General features: G+C 40.1%; 1 protein-coding gene across 1 annotated transcript in view; it reads right to left on the bottom strand.

The window, feature by feature from the left end:
• Positions 1 to 17492, bottom strand: part of DNAH11 (dynein axonemal heavy chain 11) — a 3435931-nt gene that overhangs the window by 811955 nt on the left and 2606484 nt on the right. The window contains exon 64 of the mRNA XM_086939827.1: positions 345 to 518. Within this exon, the coding sequence (XP_086795953.1) occupies positions 345 to 518 (174 nt within the window). The remainder of the gene's footprint in view (positions 1 to 344; positions 519 to 17492) is intronic.

Here is a 17492-nt window from a genome sequence, read left to right on the forward strand (position 1 = left end):
TGTGGATCAGGACACTTGTGAGGGAATAGGTTGGTTTTCACAACAGTGAGCGGACATCCTTAACCTATGGCAGAAGAAATAGCATTTGGAAACAGTTACTATTTTAAATAGATGTACAATTAATGTCACAAGTACAATCTTCGTGGTAAATCTCAATTTACTGATTCGGTTGTAGTTCAATTTCTATCATGCAAAGGGCCTCAAGAAAAGTTGTGCTTGCTTCAGATCTTTTAACAGGCTTTTCAAATACAAAAGCTTAACATCTCATGTTTAAACTGTACTTCATATTTCTCATAAACTACACGAAGTAGTTTTCATCTAGTGTCAATTTTATTTAACTTTACCTTTTGTGATCTGAGAAAGGGAATCCACATTCTCTCCACCAATTCCTGCCTGTAGGATGTTGTGAAAGATCCGACATAAGATACAAAAGCAGTCGCCAGCAGAACATCCCCACACAACGTCTTTTCTTGGGTTTCAAAAGATTTAATGGATTGACTCCAACGTACTTTTTCAGACTACAAGACATAAGATGAATGGTTGCATGAGCGAATCATACACAGCAATTTGGGGAACATCCAAGAGAAAAAAGAAGGAAAAAACAAAGGTTCAAACAATGAAACATATTTATTGTTACAGAAATAACTGGAAACAAAAGTTTGTAATTGTAATTATTTAATTAAAATTCCTTGAGTGACTGAGGTTAGACGTAAAGACCAAGAAAATAGAAATGTACATGCCGGTGTGGTGGAAAGCAGGTCTATCACGTTCGGGAGGATGGCAAGGGGCAGGAGAATTGAGGGAAGACATACCATTAGGGACATAGCAAAATTCTAACAATGGCAGAAGAAACAATGTGGGAGTTATGGAGGCAGAGCATGAGTTGGTGCAGCAACACACAATGACAGAGAGGCAGAGGCTTAGGAATAAGGGTGTGGTGAGTGTGGGCCGCCCCAGATGTCATCACTGAGGAGGGTGACAAAATGGTAAAAATATGTGTTTAAACACACATTTTTGCCATTTTGTGAAGGCGGGCGGGACAAGAAATGTTCCACTCTGGGTACCACCTGACCTTGCTACGCCACTGCAGAGAGGCGAACCTAAAATTGCCACACTGAAGCCATTGATACCACTGCAGTTTGTGCTATATATTTTACACAGTGGCACCCGCGATTATGGAGGTATAGTTAGGACCTAGTTACCATAGGAAGAGCGTTCTTTGGTTTGCTAGCAAATTTGGCACTGTTTAACGAATCTTCCAGAAACTTAAAAAAAAAACATTTATTCACCTCAGATCTTTCTTTGAAAGTTTGTAGTGATCAGCCAAGCAGGGGCCAAAAAAAGGTATCCCTAAACTCATTGGGATTTTTGAACTGCACAACAGCCCGAACAGCTGATCAAAATTACACAAAATATGAAAGAAAACTAGATCTTTACCCACTTATTGGCTAAGGGGATTACTTCCCATCACTCACCTTGCTCCAGCCTGCCCATGTGTATGGCTGGCTGAACATGAGGATCACTGTTGCAGCTGCCATTTCAGGACATGGGAACTCAGTCCCCTAGTTCTGAATTAAAACAAGAAAATAAGGTATAAAGGTGCTGGGTAGGGGAATCTGACTCCCTGGACATTGTGGGGGTTCCCAAAGGGATTCCCCTGGAGCAAAAAAAAGGCAGAAGGATTGAAAGACAATTTAAAAAAGAGTAGGGAGTTGTGAGTGTCCGTGGTGGATTGGCAGCTTATGGGTGGTTAGCCGTGTTGGTTGGGGGTTATGTTGGCTGACCTTAGGGAGGTTGAGTCATATGTGGTGAAGGTTATGTGGCTGCCTGTTTCGTGTTGGGTGCAGGACCTGGCCTAATGGCCAGGCCCTGTGTTCAATGTCATGATGCACAACTAGGACCTGCAGCCAACCCCATGCTGCACATGGCTTTTGGAAGTGTGCGGAGGGGACTGACTGTCTCTGGGAGGATAGGGAGAGTGGAAGGGTCCTCAACAGGTGGTTGGGTGCAGGGCCAAGCAACGGATAGCTTGCAGGGGGGTAGGGGGAATGATTAGCATAGTATAGAAATGCAATATTAATTTATGTTTAAAAAATCATAGAAATTCACTGGAAAAATCAAGACTAAAGTGAGATTAGAGTTAGGTGAAAATGTCAGATTAACAATTTTAAACTATAAAAAAACACTGAAATTTAGTAGTTATGGCTATTTCAAGAAACTATAACTCCCGGGGTCGCCTTGCTTATCACCTCACTCATGGCATTCTATCACATCACTGATAACATCAATAAGACATCTGAAATTACAATTTACAACCACACTATGCAAGGGGATGGTGCAATTTATAGTTAATTGAAACATGTATAACTAGTGAACTACAGTTCGCTTTTCCTAGGTATAAAATGCTTCGTTTAAACTGTGATTTTGACCTAACTATATTGACACTTTAAACCTTCGTTTTTTCAGTGTACATCTCTCTCTCTTACTATATTTATTTATATATTTATTAGGGGTGGGCTGAATTTGCGTAATCGCGTTACGCAAATCTCCACGAAACGGAAAAAAAATCTCCGCGAACACGCAGAAATTCAGCGGTCACGGGGAATTGCTTGTTTGCGATGCTTTTTTACTGTTCACAATCGCTGTTTGAGTGCTCGGGGGGAAATGTCTCGCAAACACGCATTTGAGAACGCGAACAAGCAAAACATTTTGCAAAGTCGCGGAACGCAGTATTTTGGGCAATTTGACGTGCTCCGCCGAACCCAAAATTACCCAAATTCCGCGACCGGAACGGAATTTACCGACCAGGTCTAATATATATATATAACTATAACATGTGTGAAACATATTGTTTTTTCAGTGAATTGCAAAGGTTTTGTAAATAACAATTTTTAAATATATTTATTCTTATCCTGCAAATATCCAAGTATTGACTGCCTTCGCCAGATCGAGAGATGAGTCGTCTCGGTGAGACTCCTTGGATTGAGTCCCTTACACTCCTCTACACAAACGACCACGCCATGTGAGATTCAATATTTCTTTATTGCTGCCGCTGCCAAACGCGTTTCGACTACACAGTAGTCTTGATCACTGGTTGTGGTTAGGAAAGCGCGCGGCCATTTTAAAGAAAAAAAGTCTTTTCATCATCATATACGTCACTGACCACATGTCAACTGACAGGAAAGACAGACTTGATTTCAACAATTCATTAATGGAACGGTATTTTACACATTTACTTCAACATGATTAACATACATTTGTTCAAAATGCATAAAGATTACGTTTGAATTCTTAACACGGACAACCTTGTGATTATTATGAAGTGTTGTTTGTGAGTTAATTGTAGGTTATTTTAACACATTCGAAAACTTTATTGACAATGACGCGCGTTAACATGCTTACGCTGTATTTGTGCATGATATGAACACCTTGTCTGCGCTTGTCACAAATTCAAAATTAGAAATTCGAAAAATATAGCCCATGTGGGCTTAACCTAAATATCTATCGGATTTGTAAACATGTTACCGATTTTCTTCTAGGTTATAAAATTACAAACTGTGTTTCTATCTCACACTCGCTTTAAAACATTACAAAAAATAGAGCTCCAGTGAGCAAACACAACGGTTGTACCATGCATAAAAGTAAATCAATGCTTTTTTCAATTACCTTAATTCATGTTAGATGTCAAGTGTAAATACATTATACAGATGTGCTGTCCATACAATAAACAACATGATCAAAAAAGATTTCATGTGTGTGAATTTAGCAGAAACTACATGCCAGTCACCGAAATTATTAAAGGTGTCTATGCAAATCTTCTTCGATGTTGAGACCGTTCGGTTGCTTAGTATTCAGCTTAATTATATACTTAGATTCAAATTTTCTCAACTTGCTCAATCTATTTTCCCCTCTTTGGCTAGCTGGAATAGAATCAATCACACAATATGTCAGTCCTTTGACGTCTCCATTGTGCATCAATTCAAAATGCCTGGCTACAGGATAAGCCCTGTCGGCATTCTTAATTGCACGCAGGTGCTGTAAAATCCTTTTGTAGGCTTCGTTGATTGTGCTGCCCACATACCGGAGCCCGCAAGGGCACTCGAGAATGTAGATTGCGTAATCAGTTTTGCATGTATATTTGCTGTTAATCTTTTCCGTTCTATTGGAAAGGCCTAATCTGTATTTACTGCAGTTGACGCCATGATTACATGCCTTGCACTTTGTGCATTTTACGAAGCCTTTTTTATCTAACCAGGTTGTTTTCGGTTTGGGTTTTGTGAGCATGTTGGTTACCAAACAATCTTTGAAGGATTTTGCTTTTTTAAATGTGATTTGTGGTCTCTTGGGGACTTCCTTCCCAAGCACAGGGTCGTTTTTAATAAGTATAGAAATGCAATATTAATTTATGTTTAAAAAATCATAGAAATTCACTGGAAAAATCAAGACTAAAGTGAGATTAGAGTTAGGTGAAAATGTCAGATTAACAATTTTAAACTATAAAAAAAAACACTGAAATTTAGTAGTTATGGCTATTTCAAGAAACTATAACTCCCGGGGTCGCCTTGCTTATCACCTCACTCATGGCATTCTATCACATCACTGATAACATCAATAAGACATCTGAAATTACAATTTACAACCACACTATGCAAGGGGATGGTGCAATTTATAGTTAATTGAAATATGTATAACTAGTGAACTACAGTTCGCTTTTCCTAGGTATAAAATGCTTCGTTTAAACTGTGATTTTGACCTAACTATATTGACACTTTAAACCTTCGTTTTTTCAGTGTACATCTCTCTCTCTTACTATATTTATTTATATATTTATTAGGGGTGGGCTGAATTTGCGTAATCGCGTTACGCAAATCTCCACGAAACGGAAAAAAAAATCTCCGCGAACACGCAGAAATTCAGCGATCACGGGGAATTGCTTGTTTGCAATGCTTTTTTACTGTTCACAATCGCTGTTTGTTTGAGTGCTCGGGGGGAAATGTCTCGCGAACACGCATTTGAGAACGCGAACAAGCAAAACATTTTGCAAAGTCGCGGAACGCAGTATTTTGGGCAATTTCACGTGCTCCGTCGAACCCAAAATTACCCAAATTCCGCGACCGGAACGGAATTTACCGACCAGGTCTAATATATATATAACTATAACATGTGTGAAACATATTGTTTTTTCAGTGAATTGCAAAGGTTTTGTAAATAACAATTTTTAAATATATTTATTCTTATATTTATTTTTTTTCATACTGATTTACTAGTTTTTTTAAAACTATTTATTTTTAGATATATTTTTTTTAAATTACATTACATTGTGTGGTCCCCCTTCCTTTTACTTTTTTTTGGGCCTTGGACACCATCCCCTAGAGCCTGATCCGCTAATCTAAATATATTTATAAAAAAGTTATAGGAAGGGGATTCCTATGGAAGAAAATGCAAGTTACTTGTAAGTATACTTAAAACTACTTTTCAGGGTCAGTGCTGGGCTAAAAGATGCAGCACTGGTTTCTCTCCTAATAACAGGTGAGTAAATGGGAATTCGTTGTTTGGATGATTTTAGGTGAATATTTTAAAGTTCAAAAACTCCACACTTAGAAGAACTTACAAGTGAAACCAGTCAATGTTAGCCTATGAAAAGAAATTCACTTAGTAGGTCAATAATGTTATTGTTACCTTGTCTTACTCAATGGTGCTTCCTGCATCCAGCACTGCTGCATCTCCTCTAAACAGTTAAAAGAATGCAAATTGCCAAAGACGCGCGGAAAGTCACGTATTTTTTTTTTAAATATCGCTAGAATGCGAATCATACACGCACCACAGGATTTTATCCCCAAAAATAAAAAAATAGGGCCCTGGAAGTCCTTGTAGGACCCCCTGAGCAGACCTAGTGGATCAGGGTGTGTCTCCCCTCCCCCTTTTCACGTTTGAAACATACATTTCATATGCTTCTTCAGCCTCCCTTGTACCGAGGCATAAAATGGCTGCCAACAGATCTAGTTCCGAATGTTGACAGCCACTTGACAGCCAATTAGCCTTCAGCGCGTGATCGTAATGGTGCGCTTATGGTACGATGACAATAATCCTTATTCAATGTTGTTATAGGAAGGGGCCAATTCCGGGTATATATATTATTATTTCATGGAGGAGGGCTGCATAGCCCCCCTCCTGAAGCCACTTCAAGGCCCCGGGGACCCCATTCCCCAGGGACGGCCTTTTACTTTTATTTATTTTGGCCTTTGCCGTTGGGGACCGTAGGAAGGTCTTCAATTCCCCCACTGTCCCGCCGGCCGGCCGATTAACATATGCTTATTGAGCGGGGGCAGGAAGCATGATCAATAGCAGCCTCACTTGTATACAGGTGTGTTTCACCAGTGCAAGCGAATCCGTGCATTTTTCTTAAACCCTCTTTTTTTTAAATAAAACTTCACCGAAGTACTGTTTTGCATAGGCAATATGCAAATGTGGGCCACTTTTTTTTTTTATCGTGCCCGGGCCGATTTTTAATCCCAATCCAACCCTGTCCAAACTCCATCTGTGTATATGCCCCCTAAGAGTTGACTTCACTTTGCGCATGCATGTTTGTGTTACCGCATGCGTGATAATGTTAGGAATGCGCACAATACGTCCCGCAGTCTGGCTATGTACCCCTAACGTATTTCATTTTATGTGCGCATGCTGAACTACAACATGCCCTATCACATCTCTCACACCCAGTGACATCATGCTCCACAAATCATCCTTCTGCAAAGCATTTATAACCTGCCAACCTTCTTGAACTTTTTTCTATTCCGCAGTCACAGCCTTTGATAGTCTTCGTATCCACGTTTTCCCGGATGAGCATTTTTTTTAAGAGTAATTAAATTAATTAATCTGAACAATCTTTAAATACCGCGTAAATGCACATTTTTGTTCCATTTGACAATGTTGTTTTTAAGCACGCTTTCCTGCTCCTTATATTGTTAAAGTTGACTTTGTAACTTTTGCTTCTGGCCAAATCACGTAATCCTGCTGCGTTTCTTTAATTTGGCAAGCACCACATGTCCGTTCCCGCACCAGTGTGCTACGTGCTGTTCCAGTTAATGCGATGTAGTTTTTCTCGTGCAAGTAGTGCGTCACGTGCCCCATGCATTGCAAAAGTAATATTTTTGGCAATAGTATATTTTAGAACGATTTCCAGCTCTTATGCCTCCAATATCTTGCCTTGGTAGGCGATGTTTCTAAGCAAATCATTTAAACCTGCTGCCTTTCATTTTTTTAAGTACTGCGCCACATGCTGCTTCCTCCCCATGCACTGCACATGTAATCGATTGGTCAATGTTGTATTTTAGCACGCCCTCCATGTTTTTTAATAACCTTAAACTTGATTTGCTATCCTTTGTTCTGTGCAAATCACTTAATCATGCCACATTTCTTTAATTTGGTAAGGCACGTGGCCGTTCCCGCAGCAGTGTGCTACGTGCTGTTCAACTTAATGCAATGTAGTTTTTCTCATGTAAGTAGTGCGGCATGTGCCCCATGCATTGCAAAAGTAATGTTTTCGGCAATGGTGTATTTTAGCACGGTTTCCAGCTCTTATACCTCAAATATCTTGCCTTAGTAGGCAATGTTTCTGGGCAAAGCACCTAATCCTGCCGCCTTTAATTTTGTAAGTAGTGCGCCACGTGCTGCTTCCTCCCCATGCAGTTCACATGTAATCAATTGACCAATGTTGTATTTTACAAAGCTCTCCAAATTTTTAGTAAACTTAAATTTGATTTGTCCCCTGTTCTATCTCATTATACAGATATCTCAACCATGGGACCTACTGGTCGCCACAAGCTGTTTATTCCTGCCCATGCACTATATCAGATGGTGGACAACCACTCGACATACCAGATCCACTGACTGCTCTCGATATGCTATCAGCCGACAATTGCAATGGACCTAATGCAGTTATCAGGTTTGACTTTAACAATTCATGATAGAAAAGCCTTCTGAGATAAGCATTTGTGTATTTCATGTGTTTGCAGACAGATAACTGTGCTGTTCTCATGTTTTGGTAGAATTAGTGGGCATTCTGGTATCAAGAAAACGAATAAAAACATGTCTTCCCGATTTTATTGGTCAAATATGTCATTTGAAATTGAACAATCTGTGTTATAATTTTTCTTGCTTCTATAAATATTTTTTATAAAATGTAAATCTCCATTGTGATAGTCTTATAGATGTTTGTTTCTGAAACCCATACGTTTCTCATTTAAATGCTCGTTACACATTTTCAGCCTGCACTTGAGATACAAAGTGAAAATGTTGTTTTGAATTTTTTTATTTGAAGACGTGTATTTCAATTTTTCTTGATGTTTTTTTCCCAATTTCTAGATCATGGAAGACCAAAAAGGGTTCTATCAGATCAAGGCCAGGAGTTTTTTTTATTTTTATTTATTTTATTGAGATCCATGAGTTCACAAAACGGCATACATATACATATCAGTATAACATAGTATTGCTACAAACAAGTCAAGAGATAAAAGGAGAAAAAAATCAAACAAAAACATGGCTTACAGACACAAAGGAAGAGTATAAATCAATCCGAAGAACAGGCAGTCTATGCCTCATTGTAAGTCATGACGGCCCCCCAGATCTGGCACCCCAAATTCCTTTTACATCTGCCCTTCATAGTATAGAGGCTGTATTCCAAATTAAAAATTCATAGGAATCTTGCCCTCCAGAATTCAAACGAAGGGGGGTCCTTTTGCAACCACATTGATGCTATACATAACCTTGCAACAGCAGTGGTAAGAAAAATGTAATATATTGATTGCATAGATAAGTTATCCACTGCTGAACCCTTTTCGACCCCCAACAAAACCTGAGTGGCAGATAGACGTGTAGATGCACCCAATATTTCAGTTAGAAATTTCTTTATATGGCCAATAAACGTGCTTAAATGCCTACACGAGTAAAATATATGTACAATATCAGCAGCTGCAGTCCCGCACCGAAAGCAATTGCCCCGATTAACACTCCCCCACTTCAATATTTTAGCTGGTGTATAATATGAATTAAAGATTGTCTTAAAATGTTGGGTATATAGATTTGCAGACATAAATAATAGCCCTGCCAACTCCATAGAAGTCTCCAATCGTATGCCCTGGCACCACATTCGATTATCCCATTTATGATTTTGAACTTCCAGATCATTATCCAGTGTATCCAGCAGTAAGGTGTAAAGTGTGCCAATCCGTACAGTTTTTTTACTAACTGCCACTACAAGAGGATTAACTTGGATATTCCATCGGGCTTTTAAAAAATAGTCATGCCAGTTTAGATATTTGAAAAAATCAGCCTGAGATATATTAAATTGATCTCTTAATTGATCAAAAGACTTCATGGCATCATCTGAGAATAGATCACCAACTATGCATACACCTTTGTCCCTCCATTTACTCACCACCCGATCCCGAAATACTACTAGAAAAATAGTTGTTGCCTTTAATGGAGTGTGCCAGGATACTTTATCCATGCCATATCTTTTTTTAACAACAGTCCATACTTTATACGCAGCTATTAGAACCTTAAATCGAGTACGCTTGTAATAACTCCAATCCACATTAATAAACAAACAATATTTTGCCTCACTGCCCAAGAGTATTTGATAAATAGCAGGGGATTCAGCCTGTCACAAGTATGTTCATATGCTGCATCATACATGCAAAATATTATAGCGTAAAATCTTGAACAGCCCAGTCCCCTTGTGACCTAGGTAACACCATATATCTCATTGCTCTTCGTGCTTTACCCTGAGACCATATAAATCTGGCACATATTGATTGCAATAAAGCAAAGTTGGTACGTGAGACCTCTAGGGGAACAGCTCTAAAGAAATATAGTATCTTCGGCAAAATTAACATTTTAAGAACGTTACATCTTCCCACCATAGTCAAATGCAAACACTCCAAACGCTCCAATTGTTTACGAGTCTCCAATACCAGCTGGGCCCAATTAGACTCGACCATAGCCCGCAGACAGACTCGGATCCGGATCCCCAGATAGGTCACCTCCTGGACTGGAGTTTTTAAATGAAGTGAGTGACCCAACTTGGCCTAACATTTGTATAATGCAATGCTATTTCCTATTTTGCTTGCCAAATGTAACCTCTGATGATTGCTTTTCATCCCCAATCCTATTGAGAACAAATGTTTTTATGTACATTTAAATTAATCTTGGACATATGTACAACAAATACATTAACTCTTTTTTCAGTTTGCAGACTGTTACATAAATCAGCAGCAAATTGCAGAGGTTGAAGAAAAGTGTATCCTCATTTTCCAGCTTATTACACCGATGTCTCAAATATGGCATGTATTGGTTGTCTGAAGCCACACAGATTCACACATTTTTAACGGATAACGTAAAGGTAAATACTCTCAATATGATAGTCGACAAAGTTAAAAAGTAACAAATATAAGTACTTGAGGTGGCAGATGATGTCCAATGCACACTTGTACCGATGAGTCTGATACAGGGTGGATCTCTGTATAACTAATGGATGATTAGGTATTAGGATGGCATAGAAAGCTTCCAACCTTCTTACTTTTTCTCTTAAAGGGTTCCAAATTGGGGACAAATATTAGGCTGTGCAGTAGAGGTTGACGGTGTTGCTCCACTGGTACTTGGGCCTTCTCATGAAACAGAAGGAGCCTCTCTCAATATTCTTTTATTTTTTTTTATTTTTTTTTGTGTCCTCATAAATGCCACCAGAAAATGTCAACTCTAGATGGGCTTTCTCCAGGCCACTAGCACAAACCAACTGTTCCCGCCCTGGAGTCTGTGGATAGCCTACGGAGGTCACCCAGAGGTAGGTCGTTTCCTAATCCAACTCCCATTCACGATGTACCTTGCCACATTGGGAGGGAAGGACCACTAAACCTCTGGCATAATCATTGGACTCATTGAGTGTTATCTCTCAGACCATGCATTTAGTGAAGACCAGATCTTAACGGCACTTTCCCCGCTACACAACATGTCTAAACCACTAACAGCCATGATGTTTCTTAAACAGTCTACGAATCTGGGGGGGTTTGCAGACTTCCACTCCCTACAGATCTCCCTCCTGGCAATGGCAATGACGTAGTAAATAAACTGTGAGGTACTATTTCTTATATCATAGTCCTGGGGAAGACCAAAAAGAATGAATCTGGGACTACAAGTGATTGGTGATAATACAACCTCCTCTAGGAACCCACACACATGTGTAAAGTAGCTAGTGATTTCAGGGCAGTCGACAAACATATGCCTATCGTCTGCAGCTGGGAACCTGCATCTTGGACAAAAATATACTTCTGTTGAGATCTTAGAAAGTTTCGCTGGGGTGCAATAAACCCTATATACCGTGAACAGGTGGTTTCTTCTAAGATTAGATGGTTTTATGATTTTTTGAGAAAGTGTAAATAAGTCCGTCCAAATCTTTATCATCTGCTCAGGGTTCTGGACTGGGAAATTGTCCCATAGCTTGACGGTTTCGGCCCCTAGATTGTCTTTCGCTCCCACCAATGTATTGTACCAGAGTGCAACCTCCCCCTTCCAATCTCTCCCCCTGTTAATAGATTCCAAAATTGGAATCTCCTCTTCATTAGCCCAACACTGCCTCCCCCACCAGGAAGACAACTGATAAAATTTAAATCTTGTGATGGAGCCCTCTGTTAAGTTCAATAGGGATTCCCAACTTAATAGTACCGAGTTGTTACACAAGTCCCCCCATTTCGTAAGGCCTGCTGCTCTCAGAGGGAGAGCTAGCCGATCTAATAAGCAATCTGGTGTACCTGGGGAATCCCATATTGGGGCCTGAGAGTGATAATAGGGTATTTCCAAGATTCTACGCATTGATTGCCAAATATTAAGTGCTGTCCGTAGGAGCTTCAGACAAACCTTTTTAAAAAACTTCTGATCCCCAAATTTATAGAGAAAGAAATCTAAGCCATGTGGCAGGTCTGATAGCATAGCCTGAAAAAGTCTACCATGAGAAGAAGAGTCCAACTTATTTGCCAAAAGTCTGAAGTTCTTGAACTGAAAAGCATAACAATAAAAAAGTAAATCAGGGAGAGCCAGCCCGCCCAATTTCAGTCCCCTTCTCAATTTCCTCCAGGCAATCCTTGGGGACTTAGTGGCCCACATAAAAGAGCCAATCCTCCCTTGAAGGTTAGAGATATCCTTTATATTAAAGCTTAGGGGGATGGAATTAAATAAGAAGGTAATTTTTGGCAAAATTATCATCTTGACTAGGTTCACTCTAGCATAGATGTTAAGAGGTAGAGTGTTTAATCTAGTCAAGAGCTTCCTTACTTCCGTTACCACAGTTTGCCAGCTAGTTTTCGAGACGTCCTCTAGATTGTGAGTAAGGTAAATTCCCAGGTATCTGATTTTTAATCTAGCTTCTAGTATCGGGGTTGGGTTGTTCCAGCTCATTATATCAGTTTTATCTTTATTGATTCTGTACCCCGACACTGTGCCAAAATCTTCGGCCAATTCAAATAACCTGGGGATGGCCTCAACGGGGTTAGACGTGTAAAGAAGAAGGTCGTCAGCATATAGTGCTGTCTTAAGCACCAAGTCACCCATTTTAAACGGCATGATTACTGGATCTGATCTCAAGGAGCAGACAAAAGGCTCGATATAAATACCAAAGAGGAGGGGAGACAGGGGGAAACCCTGCCTCGTTCCCCTTGAGATATTCAACCATTCAGAGAAACTACCGTTGACCAATACTTTGGCCCGGGGACCCCTGTATAGTGTCTCAATCCCATTGATGAATGTATCTGGGAACCCAAACTTTGCCATAGTTTTCCATAGGATGAGCCAGTTAACCTGATCGAAAGCTTTTGCTGCATCAATGGCAAGTGGCAGCCCTCTCTCTGTTGCTATGTCTATTGCTTCTACAACTTGGAACGTGAGTTCATTAAGTTGGCTGCCTGGTATGAACCCCCTCTGGTCTGGGTGGATTATGGACTTAATTATTTTCGCCAGTCTAGATGTAAGTATACCGGAGTAAATTTTCAAGTCTGAATTAAGAAGAGAAATAGGTCTATATGACTCTATTATTTTAGGGTCTTTGTTAGGCTTTGCTATCAAAGTAATGGTAGCTTCTGACCAAGAGGCTAGAGTGTGCTCCCCCTGCAAAAAAAATTTGTTAAAAATTGCCAGTAGTGGGGCTAGGATTTCATCCAAATTATCCTTATACACCTCCGTCGGCAGTCCATCCGGGCCAGGGGCCTTGTTCCTGGACATCTTTTTCAACTGGGCCCGTATCTCCCCCTCTGTAATCTCAGTGACTAAAAAGGCTTTATAGGATTCACTCAACTGGGGTAACTCTCTCAAAGCCCACCATTTTTCCAGCTCTTCCAGCCCCGTCTATTCTCCTCTTGCTATAATTCCTCCATGAATCCTCTAGCCTCTCTCCTGATCTCAACATCTTCTGTTAGGAGCAGCCCCAAATCTCGCTGGATTAATGAACTAATGTAATTCCTACTCCTCTCCATCCTAGCCTTCCAGGCCAGGAGAGAGCCACACTTCTCTCCATATTCAAAATTACGGAGCTTACTCACTTCTCACTTGTCCTTATTTATCTTACCAGCTCGTGCTTTAAAGCCTGTCTGTAACTCTAAAAGCTCTTTTTCGAGAGCCGGAATCCTGCCTCTTTCTTCCAGGACTGCTAACTTTAATTGTTGTTCCTTCTTTTTAATCAAATCAAGGTCATAAATATTTTTTTCTTTCCTAAGTTTTTTTTTTAATGCCATATGTGAACCAAGAATACCCCTTAAATAGGACTTGAGCATGTCCCAAACTGTTTGTTCTTAAGCTGTACCATCATTAAATAGAAAAAACTCCGACAGACTCCCCCTGATTTTAATTTTAGTCTCATCGTCTAGAAGGATAGTTCTATCTAGGGTCCACCTGTGCTCTGAAGGGCTAACCTTAAAGTTAATTTTTAGCTCAACCACAGAGTGATCCGACACCCCTACAGGGATATGTGAGATTGAGACAATATCAGGCAAAAAAGCTTGGTCTAAAAGAAAAAGATCTATTCTGGAATATTGTCTATACTTTTTGCTATAAAAAGAGTATTCCCTGAGGTTACCATGCTTGACTCTCCAAGCATCCTGTAAAGTAAAGTCCTTAATAATATTCTTCAAGGCTGAAAGGGATTTATTTGGGGAATTATATTTGGCTTTAGAGGTACGATCTAATTGGGAGTCCAAAATAAGGTTAAAATCACCTCCTAATATAACTGGAGCTGTGTGCTGTATCATATACTCCTCTAACTTTCGAAGAAAGGCAGAGTTGTCTTCATTAGGACCGTAATAAACAGCACATGAGAAGGTAGAGCTGCCGATAGAGAGGACTGCCACCAACCATCGACCAGACTGGTCAGTTCCCCAGTTGTGAACCCTAATTCCCTTATTTGCACGCACAATTATGGCTACTCCTCTAGTGGAACCCTTTTGCTTAGAACAAAGAACTTCCTGAACCCAGCTGAGTTTTGCAAATACTTGAACACACACCTCTGCTTCAAGATGGGTCTCTTGTAGAAGGTATACATGAGCCTCAATATTTTTTAAGAATTCACAAACACTCTTTGTTGTTTCTTTCGGCTCCCTATACCATTCAAATTCCAGGAAAGGAATTTACTACTAGATTCCATACTAAGAGCCATAACCTGATATAACCGCATCTATAGCTGGTAGTGGCCTATATTCATATTCTAACCTTACAACATAACTTATGGCATATGAAGACGTTTTTATATATTTTTTCCCCTCTCCCCTGTGACCCCTCCCTCCCCCAGAGGAACCCTCCCATCCTGTCCAGCGTGAACACGCCTTAGGTGGCCCGAACCCTTGAAACACCACCCTAAATTAAAAAAAAGGATTTTCCCCCTTACTCAGTGTTAAAGCCACTCTTTTTTACATTCCCTTTTTACATTCCCTACCCTTATTATTAATATATTTTATTATTATAATTTTCTTTTTTCTTTTTTCTTTTCCTATTAACAAACTTAATTGTGTAAAAGAGTGAATCTATCCCATTCTATTATCCATCTTCTAATTATGGGTGTAAAATGCGTGCAACCCGTGTGCGTTAAATTAACTGCCTCGGTTACATGGAGTTACAATATACAATTCATCTGTCGTTTTACTCATTATTATAGCCTTGCTACTGATTGTAACAAGGAACTGACTACTTCCTCATTTTTAATAACAGCTTGTCCACTTCCTATGGGTGGTTGCAGTTGAACATCTTATTGTTCCACATGATCTTAAGTAGAGCGGGGAATTTCATTTGGACTTGAGCTCCCAGGGAACGAAGTTCTGGCATCCTAGATCTCAACTCCCACTGCCTTTGAGCCCTCTTCCCCCCTATGTCGGATCTAATTTGATAGGGGTTGGCACGATAGTGGAGAGAAGAACGTGCAAGACATCTACTAAGAATAAGTTCCTTGACCCTGTATGTTTGAAAGTAAACGAAAATCTTCCTTGGTGCTTTACGGTCCGGATGCAACCTGAAGGGGTCTCTGTGCACCCGCTGAATCTCGGCTTCTAGGTTGATATCTAAACGATCCTTTAGTATATCCTCTCGTAGTAGCCTGCACACAAATCCCTTAATGTCCTCAACTTCTGCCCCTTCTGGTATTTTGAGGATTCTGAGATTATTCTGCCGACTTTGCATTTCCAGTGTCTCCATGTCCATCATAAGTATTCGATTTTGTACCTTAAGAGCGTCAATATCCTTGGAGTTCCCTATCGATGTTTCTGAGAGCGTGGTGACTTTACTCTCCAGCACATTGGTTCGGGCCGCTATTCCCTCCAGTTTAGCCTCTAATGCATCAAATCTGTCATGCAACCCCCTTTGGTTGCTCTCGGAGATCGCAAACTTGTCCAGCAAGTCCTTCTCAGTGTTTGGAATAAGAAACCAAGTCTGTCCCTCTCAATCTCAACCTCAACAGGCGTGCCGCTGATGTGTGGGGCAGGGCTGTGCGTGACACTAGTGGAAGGAGGAAAAGACTGAGATGGAAGCTCGGTTAGAGCTATGTGGGGAATTTGTGAGGTGGAATGGGCCACAGAGCTCTGTGAGGCCTGGGCTATAGAGGGGACAGGAGTTGAGCTCACCGAGGCTATTGGAGAAATTAGAGCAGGGGGCCCCTGTGCTTCTAGCGATGGAGAGCTAAGAATAAGATCCTTAACTCTTCCCTTACAAAGTTGACCGGATTCTTAGTCTGCAAGTCCTTCCACATACTTGCAGCACCACACCAGTACTCTTTATTGGGGTCTCCTCTTGAAAGCAGTCATGCATATCCGGCAAGTAAGCAACCAAATCTGTGAACTCTGTTGGCCACAGTGTTTACACAAGGTAAGTAGAGCGACCTAGATACACAATACCTCCAATTAAATGCATTAGAAAAAAGAGCTTATTTACAAACCCCTTGCGCCACTTTTGCATCACTTTCAACATGAGAAAAGTAACACATAAGTGGCACAAGAGTTTTGTAAATAAGCTCTAAAAAATATTATCCTGCATAATGACTTCATCTCTTCCCCAATTCTGTCGCATCTGTGAGTCATTTTAAAGACCTGTTCATCTGTAATATAAATATGGCCCAGTAGGCACTTATATACAGACACCGTTTGAATGCAAGCCTATAAGATAAGAGAAATCAATCAGGTACACTGCACACATTAAAAAATAGAAAATATTGTCAAGTAGTACTTTGACTTGTAATGTGTGACCTCATTTAGTCACATCAATCTACACTAATTTTCTTTTTTGTATTGCCGATTAACTACAGTACTTCTATTGGACTCCATATTATATGTTGTTTGTTATATTGTTTTGTTAAAGTTATGGTTCTAGTTATTTATTGTATTGTTATCATTTTGTTATATTTGCAGTTATTTATTGTTTTAATAAAAGTTAATAAAAAATACATACGTCTTTTTTTTTGTGGGGGAAGCAGTCTACAATAGAAATTATATTTATAATTTGAAGTATAATTCTGAGGCTAGCTCTTCACCAGATCTTTATCAGAGTGTATAGCTACAACTTCCGGTTCCAATTCAAAAGAATAAAAAGTACAACGCCATTAGCAACATAGTGTGGTGAACTTATAACCTCTGTGCTCACGTAAGTGTTTCATGAACTGTTACTATAGTAACAGGCAGAAAGCCATTTGGGGGTAGGGTTCAACGTTACTGGCTGTACAGAAACCGTTATATTTACCCTGGATCCTCTACATGTCAGAAAGGAAAGCAAAGTAAAACAAAACACTGTGTACCAGATTTACAACCCCCTTGCACCACTTTCGCATCTAACCCCCCCCCCCACAAAATTATAAGTATGTGGGCCTCATCGACCCCCCTCAAGCTCCCGGAATCACCACCCCCGGGAATTTGTGTACTAAGTGAGGCAGACTGCGTGGCCCTCCACCTGGTGCCATCGAGGGCCCTGGAAACTAC

The sequence above is a fragment of the Lissotriton vulgaris genome, chromosome 10, assembly GCF_964263255.1.
Source record: "Lissotriton vulgaris chromosome 10, aLisVul1.2, whole genome shotgun sequence".
Taxonomy (NCBI): Eukaryota; Metazoa; Chordata; class Amphibia; order Caudata; family Salamandridae; genus Lissotriton; species Lissotriton vulgaris.